Consider the following 16,717-nt stretch of genomic DNA (forward strand, 5'->3'; position numbering starts at 1 on the left):
GAAATTCTCTTGTTTCTTTATATCAAAGTTGATGCAAAACTGAAAAATGTGAAAGCATTCTGTGTTGCACATGCATGCAATCCAATTCAATAATCAACTTTTCTTTTATGCTTGATGATCACTCTATAAAAGAAAGAAATAAAGAAACCCTTTGAGTATAATGGTAATTATTCTCTTGGATTCAAAGCCCTTGATTAATTATTGGCATCCTTAATTTAACTTGATTCTATAAAAAGAAATCTTGCACCGAGTTTGAGATGAGTCCTAATATGTCAGGATGTGAATAATCTACAAATGATTAACATTTCACGCTTAAAGCAAAGACAATATTTAATTTCAGACGGTCCAAAATTGAATAAAATTTTTTAAATTTACTAATTCAATCTAAAGTAATCTATAACATATTCTAATTCTATAGAAATTTAAATAATTAGTAAAATTAATAATTCATTCAACTCATTTGAAGTTGATTTATTAAAATTAATTCAATCAATTAAATTTTATTTTAAAAATTAGATTTTCAAATAAAAATAATATTTTAATTTAAAATGACTTGATTTAAACTCAATTGCAAAGAGATAAGACCTAAAAAACTCACAACCTATATTCAAATCTGTTCCACTTGACTTGATTGCTACCTCTATTAATAATAGCTTAAATGAGCTGCGGAGTGAGCATTTTTCAAAACCTAAAATATCAAATTTTAAATATATAGTAAAATTAAGAGTTCATTTAAGGCCAACTGATTGAAAGTACCAAATTTTAATACGAATTTACGATTATATTCAAGTATTTTAATTATGTGTGAAAAATATTAAACCTTTTATATTTATCATTATTTATCTAAAGGATTAAATTGAACTGATAAAAATTGAAGATAAATTATAATATAATTTTTAAAATTTGTTTGATTAATAATTAAATAGTTTATTATTTTTAACTTTATATTTAAATATTTTTATTTATTATATAGAATATATTTATTAAATAAATTATATCTTATATTTTATTTTTAATTAAAATTTTATTCAACATTTATTTTTATTGATTGAAATTAACTTAATTATTTTTTTTAAATCAAGCAAAATAAATCCCTGTATTCAATAATAAAATGTAAATATTTTAGAAACTTTTTTGTCACAATTAATTTTTATTTACGTGTATTGAAGTGAATCAATTTGAAATCAAAATTAATTTTAAATTGAACTAAATCAATCTATTTAATTTTATTTAAAACCAAACTTCTTAAATAAAATAAAATAAAAAATTCCATCACTGAATTTATCGGAATAAATCAAAATTAAAAAAAAAAAAAAAAAAAAAAAAAAAAAAAAAAACAAAGACTCACCTTATTGCAATGTAATGTATAAGATAATGACTTATTTTATTGTCTTGGTAACTACTTTTCTATATATATATATGTGTGTGTGTGTGTGGATGGTATTTGTCCTGGAATCAATTATTGCAAAGATAGCTTTGATTTTGATGCTACTTTATTCCTATTATTCTAAGGTTGATCTTGAGTTTGAGGTCTCTGCCCATAACTTATTTTGATATGACATTGGACCGAAAAGATAAAGAATGAAATGATTACTCTCTAAGTCTTGTAGTTGTTTTGGAAAGAAATTTGTATTTTTATATTTTATTTTTAAATATATGAATTTATTTGATTTGATTAAAAAAATAATTAAGTTATTTTTAATTAATAAAAATATTTTTTATATAAAATTTTAATTAAAAATAAATATATTATAAAAATATTAATATAATTTAAAATAATTTATAATTTATAAATTGAATCAAATATAATTAAAAATCTTTTTATATAGCGATTTGATGTGTAACCTAAATTAATTTATGATTTAAAATGACTTGATTTAAATTCAATAATAAGAAGAGGAGATCCTAATAACCCACCACCTAAATTTAAATCTTTTCGATTTGAACCGATGCTCTTAACCTAAAGTATCAAATTCTTTTTAGAAAAAATTATATTCAACTTAAATGAATCAAGGTGATGAAATTGAATTAAATCAAAATTTGAAATAATTTAATTCGATTCATTTGATAAATTTTTAACATAACAATTTATTTTTATATATAATATTTATATAAAAATTAAAATATATAATTTATATTAATTTTATTCATTTAATTTTTATTATAAAATTAACATCAAATTAACTACAAATAAATAAATTTTTTTAACCATTACAAATAATTGATAGTAAATAATTATCGTGAATAATTAATAGTTGATAATTATAGCTAATATTGTGATGGATAATGATGAAAAATTTAGAAATTTAAAATAATATAGAAATTTAAAAAATCATTTTGGAGCTTTTTTTTATAAAAAATTAGAAATTTTTATAAATAATATAGAATTTATTTTGTAGCTTTTTTTTCATAAATTATTGGTCTGTCCTCCAATAATTTCTTTTGGATACATCAAATAAGTGTATTGCTTTTCTATATTGTATTATTCCCATAATTTAGAAAATGTGAAAATTTTAGATAAATTATGATTAATTATTTAATCATAATTTTTTTTATTATATTATTTATAATTCATATACGTATCTACCTTTTGGGTTATTTTCTAAAGCTTAAATTTTATTTTTTGATTATATATTTCCAGATAATGAACAACATTGTACTTAAACTAATGTTATCATTACCAAATAAAACCTTTTTTTTACTATCAAATAGAAAATTTTTAATTGAAATTTAAATTTAAAATCTTATAATTTTTGAAACTATTCAAATATTTACTAAATTAAAATGTGTTAATTTTAAATAAAAATTTTTAATAAAAATATCTTTTTCGTTTCATGTAAAATGTAGATACGGTACACATCAAACATTTAGACTATAAATAATTTTAATTTTATTTCTTTATTCTTCAAATTTAGATAATTTTTTCATGATATGAAAATTTTAAAGATGAGAGATTTAATTTCTGACCGCATTTTTTTTATGAGATTAACATATGATTTTCATAAAAATAAAAAAAAATAAAAAAAATAAAAAAGAAGCTATGGTCAGCAATGAAATCATTTGAAATGGCAATATCATAAAGGGCTTTAACACAAAAACTACAAAGAGGCAATGATGCCATAAGTCCCACCACCATACACAGCCTTTCATGTCCTTTTCTTGTGACTTGTTTGATTCTTTTGGCAATGAAATCTTATGAAAGTTTAAATCACAAGAATTTTATTTTCTTATTTATTTTTAAAAAATTATATAAAACTTTTTATTGATAATAAAACATAATTATAATAATTACAAGCTTTTTCTTTTTTGAATTTTTCTATTATTTTTTTCCATATAAAATGTTTAATAAGCTTACGAAATCTTATTAAAGTAACTATTGACATTTTTATTAAGCTTATAAGAGATATGATAGTGTTATTACTAGGAAAAATTATACAATAAAATTAATATATGTATAATAATTTTATTACAATTATTAATTATTATAAGTTCTACATAAGTTTCACTATGATGAGTTATTTTTTTATAAGAGTGATATCTCCGTCAAGTTTAAATGGTAGCTTAATAAGGAAGCTATCTTTTTTCCATAATGATGAACACATGACGATAAAAGCCGATCACAAGTGAAATTTATTTATTTATTTATTTTGAAAGTTTTTGTTCAATCAGCCTTTATTGCTTATATTTATGCCATCAGCAATTTCATTCTCCTCACGACAGACAGTAATAGAGAGGAACCACTAGGTCCTAAGGGAATTGGGCATCTTTGCTTATTTTAGAGCCCATGTTTCATCTACCGATTAGTGTGGCAATATCAATGCAAAACCGGGTAAATTATTATAATTTTAAATTTTTGTTATAATTAATTTCAAAAATATCTTTCGTTACTATTAATTGTTAATATTTAAAAAAAATAACATTATACCGTTATATATATATATATATATATATATCTTGTAATGAATATATATTTAACAGATACCACTTAATGCATAAAAATCCTATGACTAAATATTTCTTAACAGTATTATTACAAAAATTTGAGAACATGCTAAAAAAAAATTCAATTATAATTATAATTATAAGACCATTGATCATACCAGTATTTAAAGAAATTAAAATTAAAAAAAAAAATGAACAGGTTTAAACCATCTCATACAGCATTTCCCTTTTTGTCACCCCATCATATTATGCTGCATAAATGCGGCTAAAATTTAATTAAAAAAAAAGCGATGGATCCCACAAATATAACACAACGCTAAATGAACGTTCGAAACTTTTTAAGAAACATAATCATAACATTTAGGAAAACCAAAATTCTTTTATCCTTTTAGCTTTCTATCCGGTCCTGAAAACGTCCAACAGTGCTTTTTTTTTTTGAAAAAAAAAAAGCGTAGTACATAAATTTATCCTAGTATTTTTTTTTTAATGAAAAATTTAAATTAACAAATTATAATGAATAAATGTTATGTTTAGTAGATTATAATACAATCAAATTTTCTATTAAAATTCAACAGAAATTTTTATACTACGGGATACTAAAAGTAGCATTGCATGCAAAAATAGAAAGCCCAATTTTAGGGTACACAAATAGAACCAAATAAAATTATATGGAAGCAGCAAGCTTTCTAATTAAGTACAAAGAGCATATTTATATAATAGACCAGTAAAAAAGAATATTTTAAGAGAAATTATTCTGTCAAACCATTGAATTTTGACCATTGATTACGATGAGATCTATTGGGATTGACCATGATTAATGGCTATAACAAAATAGTTATACTAGGAATGACAATGAATCAAATTTTTGTAGGTACCTAATTTGATCAAACCCTAATAGAACAAATTTAAATAGTATATAAGTGGATTTGAAATGGATTCAAATTTAAAATTTAATACTCGTAACGAATTCGGGTTAAGTTTGAATTTTACATGTTATACATAACGATTTTTGCGAATATTCTATCCGTTGCCATCCGAAAGTTATATTTAACAATTATATTCTAAAATTTCTCATAAAGTAGACAGTATGCAATCAATGACAAATCCATTGGCGAAAAGTTAATCGAGGCGCAATCGAGATAGAGATATTGTGAGGTAACGTCGTTTGTCAAAGAAGCAATGCATATTTTGTAAATATGCATATTTTGTAAATGAATTACTATGCTTGAATGATTAGTCATGGCTAATCCATTGATAACAGCAACAAAGTAGAAATTAACTACTATGTTTGAATGAATTATTCATGGCTAATCTAATTATAACACCAATAAAGTATAAATAAAGGACTAAAAACCAAAGTCACCAACGAGGAAGGAACAGTTTGAATATGTTTAAAGTAGCCCAACAAATGCAAATGAAATAAAGTATAAATAAAGGACTAAAAACCAAAGTCACCAACGAGGAAGGAACAGTTTGAATATGTTTAAAGTAGCCCAACAAATGCAAATGAAATAAAGTAGCCTACAAAAATTTAATAGTTGGATCTCTCTATAGTTGTAGCTTTCAATGGAGAAGAAATAGAAGGAAAAGATCCACCTACGCAACTGAGTTGAGCTCAACGGCCAATCAAGATTGTCCCCAAAGCTTGATATGATAGAAAAGTAGGCATTTCATTTTCCTTTTGCAGATGGACGGTGATAAGTAATTCCCTAGTTCCATTATTCATATATATTCTAATTTCAGGTGAATTATTCACCTGTATTCTGCAATCAGGTGAGCAATATCTAACCAAATAACTAAATAAAACTAGAATCAGGAAAATCCTTCCACGTGTACATTTTAAATGTAACATGCATTTAAACAAAGTAAAACTTACTGAGAAAATGCGACTGGTTCAAATCTAAAAAATTAAGGACCATGCTGGTCTATGAATTTCTTTCGTTCGTCTAGTTATTCTAGATCCAATCATGCAAGAGTTATAATATTATCCATCTTAATATTATCATCTTAAAGGTGTTAGAGAGGAAAAATTTTGCAAAGGTTCAACAAGAAATAACTCATGTGACGACATAGCTCCTAATATTTTCAATTTATTTTTAACAAAGACATAACCAGTGAGGAGAAAATACGAGAATCAAATGCTTTAAGGAATATGGTTAGACAAAGAAGTCAAAACGAGTGTAACTCAATTTTGATATATTGGTGCTTAGCTCAACCTTGATATGCAGCTATACTTCACCAGCTTGCACAGGCCACTAGGTGTTATTTTTAAACTGCCATCCAAGGTCCTAGGAAACTGGATGGCTATCATTAGACAGAAGCATTAGCAATGCTAAAATTTTGCAACTGATTTGGGTGGAACTATGAAGCGAAAAGGAACTAATTATCCAAAGACAAGGAAAGCACCCAGAGCATGCAAGTGACGAGAGTAATCAAAATATAACAAACAAGAAGAATACTCGAATCAATGCCATGAAAAAAAAAAAAATTAAAATCATTAGGTACCACAACCTAGAAACCAAAACTTAGATAGGTTACTACCATGCTTATTAAAGGAACGGATAAATTGTCATCTACAGTCTCAGTCGTTGGAAGGGACTCCACTATTGTCGCCACTAAAGCAACCCAAGCAACCCTTTGAATTGTTGACATCCAGTTCAACCGGAGATATCCCAAAGCTGAGTAGTAGTACAGCATCCTATGTTGTAAAGATAATGTTATGTCAATGTCCATGTCGATATCCATGTATAGCAATATTGGAATATTTTTATCGATTAATATAATTGGCAACATAGGAGGTCTGAATTAAACGTACCCAATAGAAATCAAGAATCCAGAAATGAACATAGATATGCTACCCACCCAACTCTTCTGTCGATTATAAGGAAGTTTTATTAACCCAAATCTTCTTCCCATAATATCAGCCACACCTAAAAGGCCCACAAGACTATAGTTAACAATTGGAAAGTGCGATACAAATGAGTTTGGAGTTTAAGCAAAAGGCTTTACCATCCCCACCACACATCATTGCCAATGAGATCACTCCAACAGGTGACTCGCGCCAAAAGACTAGTGCACATAACATCAATATGAGAACATAATACAAAGGACCCCTTAGCAACTCCCTGCAAGAACAAAACATTGCAGCTTTGATTGAATAAAAGGAAAATGCAGACTGTACAAAAACCAGGAGAAAATGATGAAGTTAGGAACAGAATTACTCTGGGTTTCCTTCTCGAGTAAGAGACTTTACAAGCCCTTCATCAGTAGCCAATGAGCGACCGTAGATGACAAGCCTTAGGCAATTCACAAGAGGCACCAAAGAAGCAAAGTAACGAGCTACATTTGAGGTGCTATTCTAGGATCAAAATGATCAGGCTGACGTAGTTAAGGAAATATCAAAATTCAAACACATTGGCACATCCAGTAATTTACTATATATATGCTTGGAATTTCAAAAGAAATATAGAAATGGGTACCTGAAAATTGGCCAAGAAATGGCGAACAGCAGACCGGACAATATATGAACCAGTTTTCTGCTTAATTTCTGCTCCAATTAGCAAACAAATGATTAATGTCAAATTTCAATGATAGAATTCATTTATTCTCATGTTTCATATTAGTACGAAATCTAATATAAAATTATGCAGAAATTGACTGCAAAATTCAATTCACCGAACATATACACTCAATTAGAGTAGAGTACCTGCTTGATGAGTTTTCGCTCAGTGAGAGTATCAAAAGCGAGAACTAGACAGTACGCGCCGGCGAGAACAGCTGCCGTAGCACCAGCGTCTTGAAGCAGCGCACCTCCGGCGGCGGCCCTTGGAGTGAAGGACGGTGAAGAAGTCCGAGCGGTGGGTGCATGGGGAGCACGATAAAGAAAGTGAAGGGGTAGGGTAGGAGGTGGCTTCGGAGAGAAGCAATGAAGAGAAAAATTGGAGGAGGAGAGAGGGAGGTCAACGGCGGACCTGTGTACGTGGCGGCGGCGGAGGAGGAGAGAAAGAGCGGGAGTTAAGGATAAGGGGCACATTGTAGCGAGCATCACAGCGGCAGAAACAAGGAATTTTTTTTTTTCTTTTTTTATGTCCACGTCCACTCGCTGGGTTTAAAATAATTTTATTTTGATAAAACGCTTATTTAGCTATTAATTATGTTAAAAAATCATATAAATTTTTAAAATATTTTAGAATACAATTAAACCCCTTTTAACTTTTAAAAAAATTAAATAAATTTTTAAAAATAAATTAAATAAACATTTTGAGATAAATAAATCCTTAACATAAACTTGCATATATATATTTTTAAATTTGTGTAAATTAATTAAAATATATATATTATATTAATTAAAATATATATTATATTAAACTTGTATATATTAATTAAAAGATGTTATTTCAAAACATTTCATTTGCATATAATTTTATTAGTATAAAATTTAAATTATATATATATATATATATATATATACTCTTGGTAAAAAAAGTTTTAAGATCTGTCATTGAATAAAGTAGTCAAAATTAAAAGATTTGTATAGAATTAAAAACATAGAAAATTTGAGATTTTTTTATAATTATTCCTATTTTTTATTAACAATTCATAATAATGATAAAGAAATAAATAACTTAAGTTTGATTTGTCATGTATAAATTAATTTAAAAATTTTAAATTAACGATCTTGACTTTCATAAAATTGAATACCACATGTTCTAACAAAACAGTAACAGAGACATTGTTAAGTGGACCCTCCATGTGTACCCTTTTTCAAACTAAATGTGGAGGTTGGGATTTCTGATCCAAGATGTCAAAATGCATTAATTTGTGTGTTACTATAAGAAATGAAAAGGGAAATTATGGCTTCTCCAATAAAAAATGGTTGGTCCTGCTGATGTTATAATGACTGAAGGTACTGCATTATTTTACGTCTTTGTTTGTATCGTTAAGGAGACACATCTTTTCAATTATTGTACGAATTGGGTGTAGCTCGCGAATGCGGTTGTATGAATATTAGAAGCAATGATAATATATTTTTTTTTATTAAGATATTTTTAATGTTTATTTTATAATTTATAAAAATTTATTTTTTTTAAATTTATGTTTATTTTTCATAATAATATTTTTTTAAGAATTAAATTTAAATTTTACTTTTAAAGAGTTTAGTAAGTAAGTTTTATCAGTGGACTTAACGCTTATTAATTAGTAAAAATAATGATAATAAATTACTTGAATCTTGAGATTTTTGGATACAGTGATGGATGTCTGGACGATATTTAAGTGAAAAAGCCTTTGAATTTCAAAAATATTTTCATAGGCTTATTGCTAATACAGTTATGATTTTGTGCTGTTGTTAAAGTTTTGAATTAAAGTGAAGAATCATATTATATTATACAGAAATTGAAAAAAAAATTATCATCGTAAAAATAAATTATGCTGAACTAAATTTATATATATTGTTTTGCTTAGATATATTTTATAATTTTAATAAATATAAAAATTACTTATGATAAAAATTTTGTTGGTAACTTTTGACGTTTTACCGATATTTAAGGGTTAAAGAAAAAATAAAAATATAAAATAAATTTTCATAGACATTTTTTTTAAATTCTTGTCGTGTAAATGATTGAATGTTATCTTTTATTTTTTTTATTTTTTAAAAAATAATTTTAGTATAAATATATGAAATCATTAATTATAATCCTTAATTGTATGAATAAATCACATATTAGTCATATAATATATTTTTTAATTTTTAATTATATATGTATTCTTTAGTTAAAAACCATATAATTAATAAACATATAATAGATAATATAATATTCTTATTAAGGAATATATATGATATATTTTTAATATTAATATTATTATTTAATATTAATATTACTATATTTAATTGTTGTTTTGCTATTAGAAATTTAATATTATTTTTACTATTTTAAAATGAATAAAAAAATATTATAATTTAAGGTGTAAAAATTGATATTCAAATTGAAATAATATCAATTTGAACCAAAATCGAAATAGAATCGAATCCAGAATATGTAACACCCTCACTGTAGTAATTATGTACATTTTACTGTTTTGGTGACTGGTGTCGGTCCGGACAGCTAGAACGTCTGAAAAAATATTTAGACTAGAGTGAGGAGTCATAAATAACTCAAATAATAATAAGAAAAATTTAGAAAAAATTTAGAAATAAAATACAAAAATGAGACGGTGCCCAAGCAATGGGTAACCCAGTAGGAAATTGTGGTCTTCGCAACTAGAAGCCCTAAACTCGGGAGAAAATTCATAAAATAATTTTTGGGATTTCAGAGAAGAGTCATTGAGGTTTCTATGGCATTAGAATGCCAAGAAAAGGCTTAGAAAATTTTTTCATTCGGTACAGACGATTTTGGCTCGGTAAGCTAAACGGAGAGCATTTTGATCATTTCGTCTTTGGAGATGATTTTTGACCGACTTGTCCTGTTAAGTAATTGGGAATAAATATAGGCATAATAAATATAGGCATTACAAAATTATAGTTTTGATTATTCTATAACTTCATAATATAAATTATATTATTTAGAAAATAAAAATAAGTACCATCAAAGTATTATCTCATTCGAATATATAATTTGTAGATTCAAAGCCAAAAAATAATATAAACTCCAAATAACTAGATTATATGACATAATAGGATAAGATTAAAAATAAAGAGACATGAAAAATTAGAGTTTACTAAAATAATAAAGTAAAGATATCATATAAAAATAAATGTATATTTAAGTTGATTAATTCAAAATTTACATGATAGTTAAGATCACTAAATTTATCTACTTTTACTTATGTAAATAAAATAATTTTTTAATTAGAATGAAATAAAGGAAAGAAAGCAAAATGAAAGGAAAGATAATGCATATATATATAGGAAATTATTAAATTAACTTCTATTTAATTTTCATCAAATAACAACTACCATATTAATTTTTAATTGAACTTTTACACTTATTTAATGACAATCAAATAATTTTAATGGTTCAATTTAAATAACAAAATATAAATTATTAGAAACAAATAGAAAATTTGAGAGCCAATTAATAAAAAATTAAATTTTATTGTTCTTATTTAATAATTTTTTTATAAATATTTATAATTGTCAATACAAATTTTTAGAAATTAGTTAATGGAAAAAAATTATTAATATATTAGAATAATTTTAAAATTTTCAATGCTTCTTCTTGTTTTTCTTTTTTCTCTTTTTTTCAAGAATACTTCTTCTTCTCTCGATGCAAAAGGAATTGATTCTCCATACATGCAAGGGTGTGTGATTTTAGTTTGGTTCTTTGTAAGAACCAAAACCAAACTTCGATTCTTTCATTTTTTTTTTTTTAAACCAAAAGACAAACCAAATTTCAGTTTCTGTTCATTTTGATTCTAAGTGCTTTCATTTTCAGTTTGGTTTTAGTTTCAATTATAATTTTGGTTCCAGTTATGATTATGATTTAGTTCGATTTTCGATTCCTACCCTCAAAATTGCCACATTATTATATTCATTTTAAAATAACAAAAATAATTATATATTTCTAACATCAAAATATAAAAAAAATAATAATAGTACTAATATTAAAATAATAATACCAATATCAAAATAAAATAATGACTTACTCAAGATAAATATTAAAATTAATCAAACTAACAATTTTTATATGAAAATATAACACTGAATATCCTTAATAAGTCATATAATATTTCTGTCTAAATTATAAAATAATAGAAAATTAACGAGTATAATATGAGTTAGGATTAATGTAACCTAAGCCAAAAGCACAAAACTATGTAGTTTTGGGTTTTAGATAATTTTTTTATTATGTTTTCATTTAACTCTTTAAAGTTAAAACTTTGTTAGACAATATACAATTTTTACTAGTTTAAATGTTGATTCATGATAATAAGTATTAAAAATAAATTTAATTTTAATATAGTAGATGCTTATAAAATTTTTGTAGATTATACTTTTTCAAATTAAAAATGAGATAGTTAATGTAATCTTAAACTTAGTGATGTTGCCATGATTCTCTGGATCCACGAATGATGAATGTCGAATTCCTGGGTTGCCTGAAACCAAAGAACAAAATGAGGCCTAAACCATTGAAACCTATTTCATTGTAAAGGTATACACCTTGATTATGGCCAGATCCTTTATCCTTTTCTTATTGGTATGTAACGGTATACACTTTAATTAGAGTGCTTGATTCTAGCCGCATCTTCCAAAACTGCATTATTCCTTGTCATTTTGATCTCATATTGAGGGAGTTGATCTCTCATGTCGCTGAATTATCATATTCTGACCTCATAGAGATTGAAGATAATTTGCCTCTTATAGATCGCCTCCGACCCGTCCTGTCACCTGAATTCGATCCATAGAAGCTTAAGCACCCTTGTGGTTGACCCAATCCAGAGAGTTCGGATTTTAGGGTTAGATTATATTATTTAGTGAAATCAATTATTAACATTCACTTCTAAATATTGTTTCGGTTTGTGGTCACCCCTATCACACAAATCTCACAAAATATTTTAATTGAATCATATCATTGGCATTTTAAGTGGGCCATAATTAAATCATATGGAACAATATATCCACAAATTAAGTCACTTCACAATATATGTTTTAATAAGTATATTCTACTATTATATATATATATATATATATATATATATAATTTTTAATTAGAAAGTATACTACATGATTAAAAGGTGATTTAATCATATAATTAATGACCATAAATTGATTTAATATATTTATGATTAAAAGTAATAAAATTTAATATTAGATTACATATATACATTTATAATTAATGACAAATTAAGTTTTGTGTGTGTGTGTGCATATATTGCATAATATATATAATTTTATTGGAACTATATAATATATCTAAAAAATATAAAACACACATATGTATCAAATTGGTTCTTCAGTGTAGTTTCAATTCAGTTCTTTATGAACTATAAAATTGAATTAAATTAGTAAAATAAGTTTGGTTCAGTTCCTACAGTAACAATTCTTTTTCAGTTTAGATTTTCTATTCGGTTTGGAGCCTTCAGGAAATTGCTGCTCACCAAATTTATTAAAAAAATGAATAAATATATTGTAATCAAATCACAATAACATTTACCCATTTGTTTTTAGTCTTTTACTTCACTATAATATCCTACAGACCCTCAAATATATCAATTTAAATAAAAAATAAATAAACACCTCATTCAATTAGGGTTTTGTGCAACCTTCTTTATGTGATGCAATTTTTTTTTTCCAATTTGGTCATTAGAACCTAAAACCTTAAGTTTTATAATGCACATTATATCCTAAAATCTCAAAATAGTCCTTTTCAAGTGTTTTACACTTTGATATTCTAAAAATATCAAATTATTATATATTAAATTAGCGCTAAAATTCAATGGTATTTTGTTTTAAGGATTGTGAGGCTTCAAATTCAAGATCCCAATCAAAGCTAATGTATAAAAAAAGACTGCCATTGGAACTCAACATTTTATAATGCTTTCTCAATAGTACTCTAGAACTACTGAGTCTAAACTTATTTATAAGTTAGAATAAGTACTAATTTACATGGTCATTCTTATAAACATGATGAAAGATACGAAAACCCACAAAAAACAAACAAAAAAGAAAACTTACAAACCTTAATAAGCACAATTAAAGCACCAAATTGAGCTGCGTTATCGTTGAGGAAACCTATACTGCCTATGTCATGGTCTAGTGGGGTTGATACGTGTCTAATATTGATTAGTGTGTATTAGTGGGGGTTGTTAAGCTGTTAGAGTGATGATTTGTATAAAAGGGAAACCTTCTCGATGTTGATTGAATGAAACTCTTCTTTTTCTCTCAGAAATCTTCTTTCTTATTTGATTATTCTTCTTTTGTTTCTCTCTTTTCTATTGGATTTACATCAATGGTATCAGAGTCAACTATCTTTGGCCATAGGTTCCGACTGTTAATTCTTTTCTTCTTTTTCCTCTCTTGAATCCAGGTTTCCCTTTTCTCTATTCTTTCCGTCAATCTCTTATTTCTCATTCTTCTTTCCATTCTTCTTTATAATTTCCTGGGATTTTGTTCACTAGGAAACCAAAGAAATTTCTTGATTCTTGATTTCTTTCTTGCATAAAACTCCTTCCCATTTGATTACTTGAAATCCCATTTGATTACATAAAATTTTTACCATGTATTATATACCCTTCTCAATCACCAGACCTTATCAGAATTGAATGATAAAAGGTGTAAGGGCTTGTGCTTGTGGTGTGATGAGTAATTTACTGCTAACCATGATTGTGACGAGGCACCATTCATGGTGAGTATCATAAACGATGTTGAAAATGAGGAAGATGTTTAATTGATTAAAGAGGATGGAAAGAGTATTGATGTTGAAGATTTATCCTGGTCTTGCAAAGAGAACCCAAAAATTCAAGGAAGTTTTAATGAAATGCAAGAATGTGATGAAGAAATTATGGAAGAGAATTGGGTATTTTATTTGGATGACGTTGATATTGAAGAAGATCAAAAGAAGTTTGAGTGCAAGTTCTTGGAAGAAGTTTTTCAAGAAAGTAACAATATTAGAGATGCATTGGGTCCTATAATTGAAAAAAATCTTTCAAGAACACAAATTACTGATGCCGTTAGGGACGGAAGATTGGGTATTGTAACTGAAAGAAAGATCCTTCTACGTGCATTGATTTTGGGCTCTCATGAACATGATTTGAAAGATAGAGATGTTGTGACAGAATTTGAAGGAAGACAAGTCTAGAGCTTGATTTCTAATTCATTTTTCCAAGTGTAGATACATTGTCTCTTTGAGGTTAGAATTGAGCAACTGCTATTTGAGAAGGATTCAGTGTAAAATAAAGGAAAAAAAGGATAAGAAGATGGGTGCAACTAGTGAGTGACAAGAGTATTTGAGAAGAATTCGCTGTAAAATGAAGAATTAGAGGAGATCATTGCTAGTGTTCTAATGAAAGCTTTTTTTACTACCATTTACGTTACTGCAGATTTTTTTGGAGTTGCTGATGTACTCCAAGTCTGTTTTCTAATTGTTCTTCCTTGAGGACAAAGAAGCTTGGAGGGGAGATATTGATATGTGTCTAATATTGATTAATGTGGATTAATGTGGTTGTTAAGCTGTTAGGGTGATGATCTGTATAAAAGAGAAACTTTCTTTGTAATTCAAGTGTGGATTGAATGAAACTCTTCTTTTTCTTTATGAATTCTTCACTCTTATCTGAGTATTCTTCTTCTAATTCTCTCTTTTCTATTGGATTTGCATCAATTATTGATATTGAATTGAATTTGAAGAAGAGAAGCAATGGCTTCTCAACAAACTCTGAAACAATTTTTAGTAGAAGATGATGCATGATTGGTTGAGAGCTATGCTGGGTTGGATTCTGCTAATAAGTAGTTAGTTCTTTACTTGTATTGCTTATAAAGGACTCTATTGTAGTCTAAAGATTATGGAATAATAATACTTGATTTCTGAGTTTTCCTCTCTACAATTCTCCCTATGTTCTTGCTCTTCTTCCTTGATTTCTGAAATTGGTCAATAACAAGAGCTTCCTGTCCAAGGTATGCAAAAGTTTGTGCAGAAGCATTAACACCTTTCTAATATTTGGAGTTCATTACATATCTATGTGGGACTATGGTTCCTAATTAAAGTGATCAAGGGTTTGCTTATAATGGAAAGTTTCATATCCTCTACACCAAAGAATGATTTGTGCTAGGTGGGTTATCTACTGCACTATTATATGCATGCATAGCCTTGGCATAATTATTCTTCTTCTTAATGGTGATGAAGAGGACATTAGTGTGAAGAAGAGGAGAAGTAGAAGATGCAGCAAACATGGAAGGCAAGAGAGACATTGGGATGATGATGGCATTTTTGAACCTTGGAATCTTTAAGTCATGGGCGGAATGGAATGTGTAATGAAATTAATTAATTGTGTAATTTATAAATTAAAAGAAAAAGATTTTTATTCAAATACAAATTCAAAATCTTATTTAAAGACAAATACCCAAGTATATATACATATCTTAAATAATGTTAATACTCTTCAATTATTAGTTAATAATTTTTGGTCCTTTCATTTGATTCATACGGCATTGTTCACAACTGTCATTATTTGACATCTCAAGGGAACACTACAAAAAAAAAAGTATCAGCGATGAATTGATGGATCTATTGCTAAATCCGTCATTGATAATAAAGATTAGCGATGCTGATAATAAAGATTAGCGATGGATTCATTGTTGAAGCCTATTAGTAATGAGGTTTTTAGCGATGACCATTATCCGTCGCTAATTCTTAGCTAATTCAAAAGTAGACTTTCAAAGACAGATTTTATTTCATCACTGAAACCCTCGTCACTAGAGTATAAGCGATGGATCCATCGCTGATTCGTCACTAATCAATATTTTTACGACGGAATTTTAATCCATCACTAAATTCGTCTTTATACTTGTGTTTTCTTATAATGGAAGAAAAACTTTTAATCCATATGTTATGTGCTTGTGTTTTCTTATAATGGAAGAAAAACTTTTAATCCATATATTATGTGATTTAAATGAAAATTTTAATATGTTTCAAAAAAATAAATAAATTTTCATGCAAAATTGTTATATTTGAGAGTATTTAGGATAACTGTAAGTTTATGAAGTTTGGTTATTATAATTGTTAGTTTAGCAGGCAAAATTTAAATTTCCTTAAATTAATTTTGAGTTTTGTCTATAATTGCA

At 26.6% G+C, this 16,717-nt stretch overlaps 1 protein-coding gene across 2 annotated transcripts; it reads right to left on the reverse strand.

The window, feature by feature from the left end:
* Positions 1–5,393: 5,393 nt before the first annotated feature.
* On the reverse strand, positions 5,394–8,037 carry LOC110671690 (probable phytol kinase 1, chloroplastic). Of its 2 annotated transcripts, none has more exons than XM_021834238.2 (6): positions 7,649–8,037; positions 7,422–7,489; positions 7,164–7,238; positions 6,952–7,067; positions 6,758–6,872; positions 5,394–6,640 (listed from the first exon to the last, which is right to left on the reverse strand). In XM_021834238.2, exons 1-6 carry the CDS (start codon positions 7,985–7,987, stop codon positions 6,454–6,456), a joined length of 900 nt encoding a protein of 299 aa, XP_021689930.1. In that variant the 5' UTR covers positions 7,988–8,037; the 3' UTR covers positions 5,394–6,453. The 2 variants fall into 2 exon arrangements, with proteins under 2 accessions (XP_021689930.1, XP_021689929.1); XM_021834237.2 differs by having other exon boundaries at positions 7,164–7,295.
* Positions 8,038–16,717: the final 8,680 nt, after the last annotated feature.

This window comes from Hevea brasiliensis, chromosome 8, assembly GCF_030052815.1.
Source record: "Hevea brasiliensis isolate MT/VB/25A 57/8 chromosome 8, ASM3005281v1, whole genome shotgun sequence".
Lineage (NCBI taxonomy): Eukaryota > Viridiplantae > Streptophyta > Magnoliopsida > Malpighiales > Euphorbiaceae > Hevea > Hevea brasiliensis.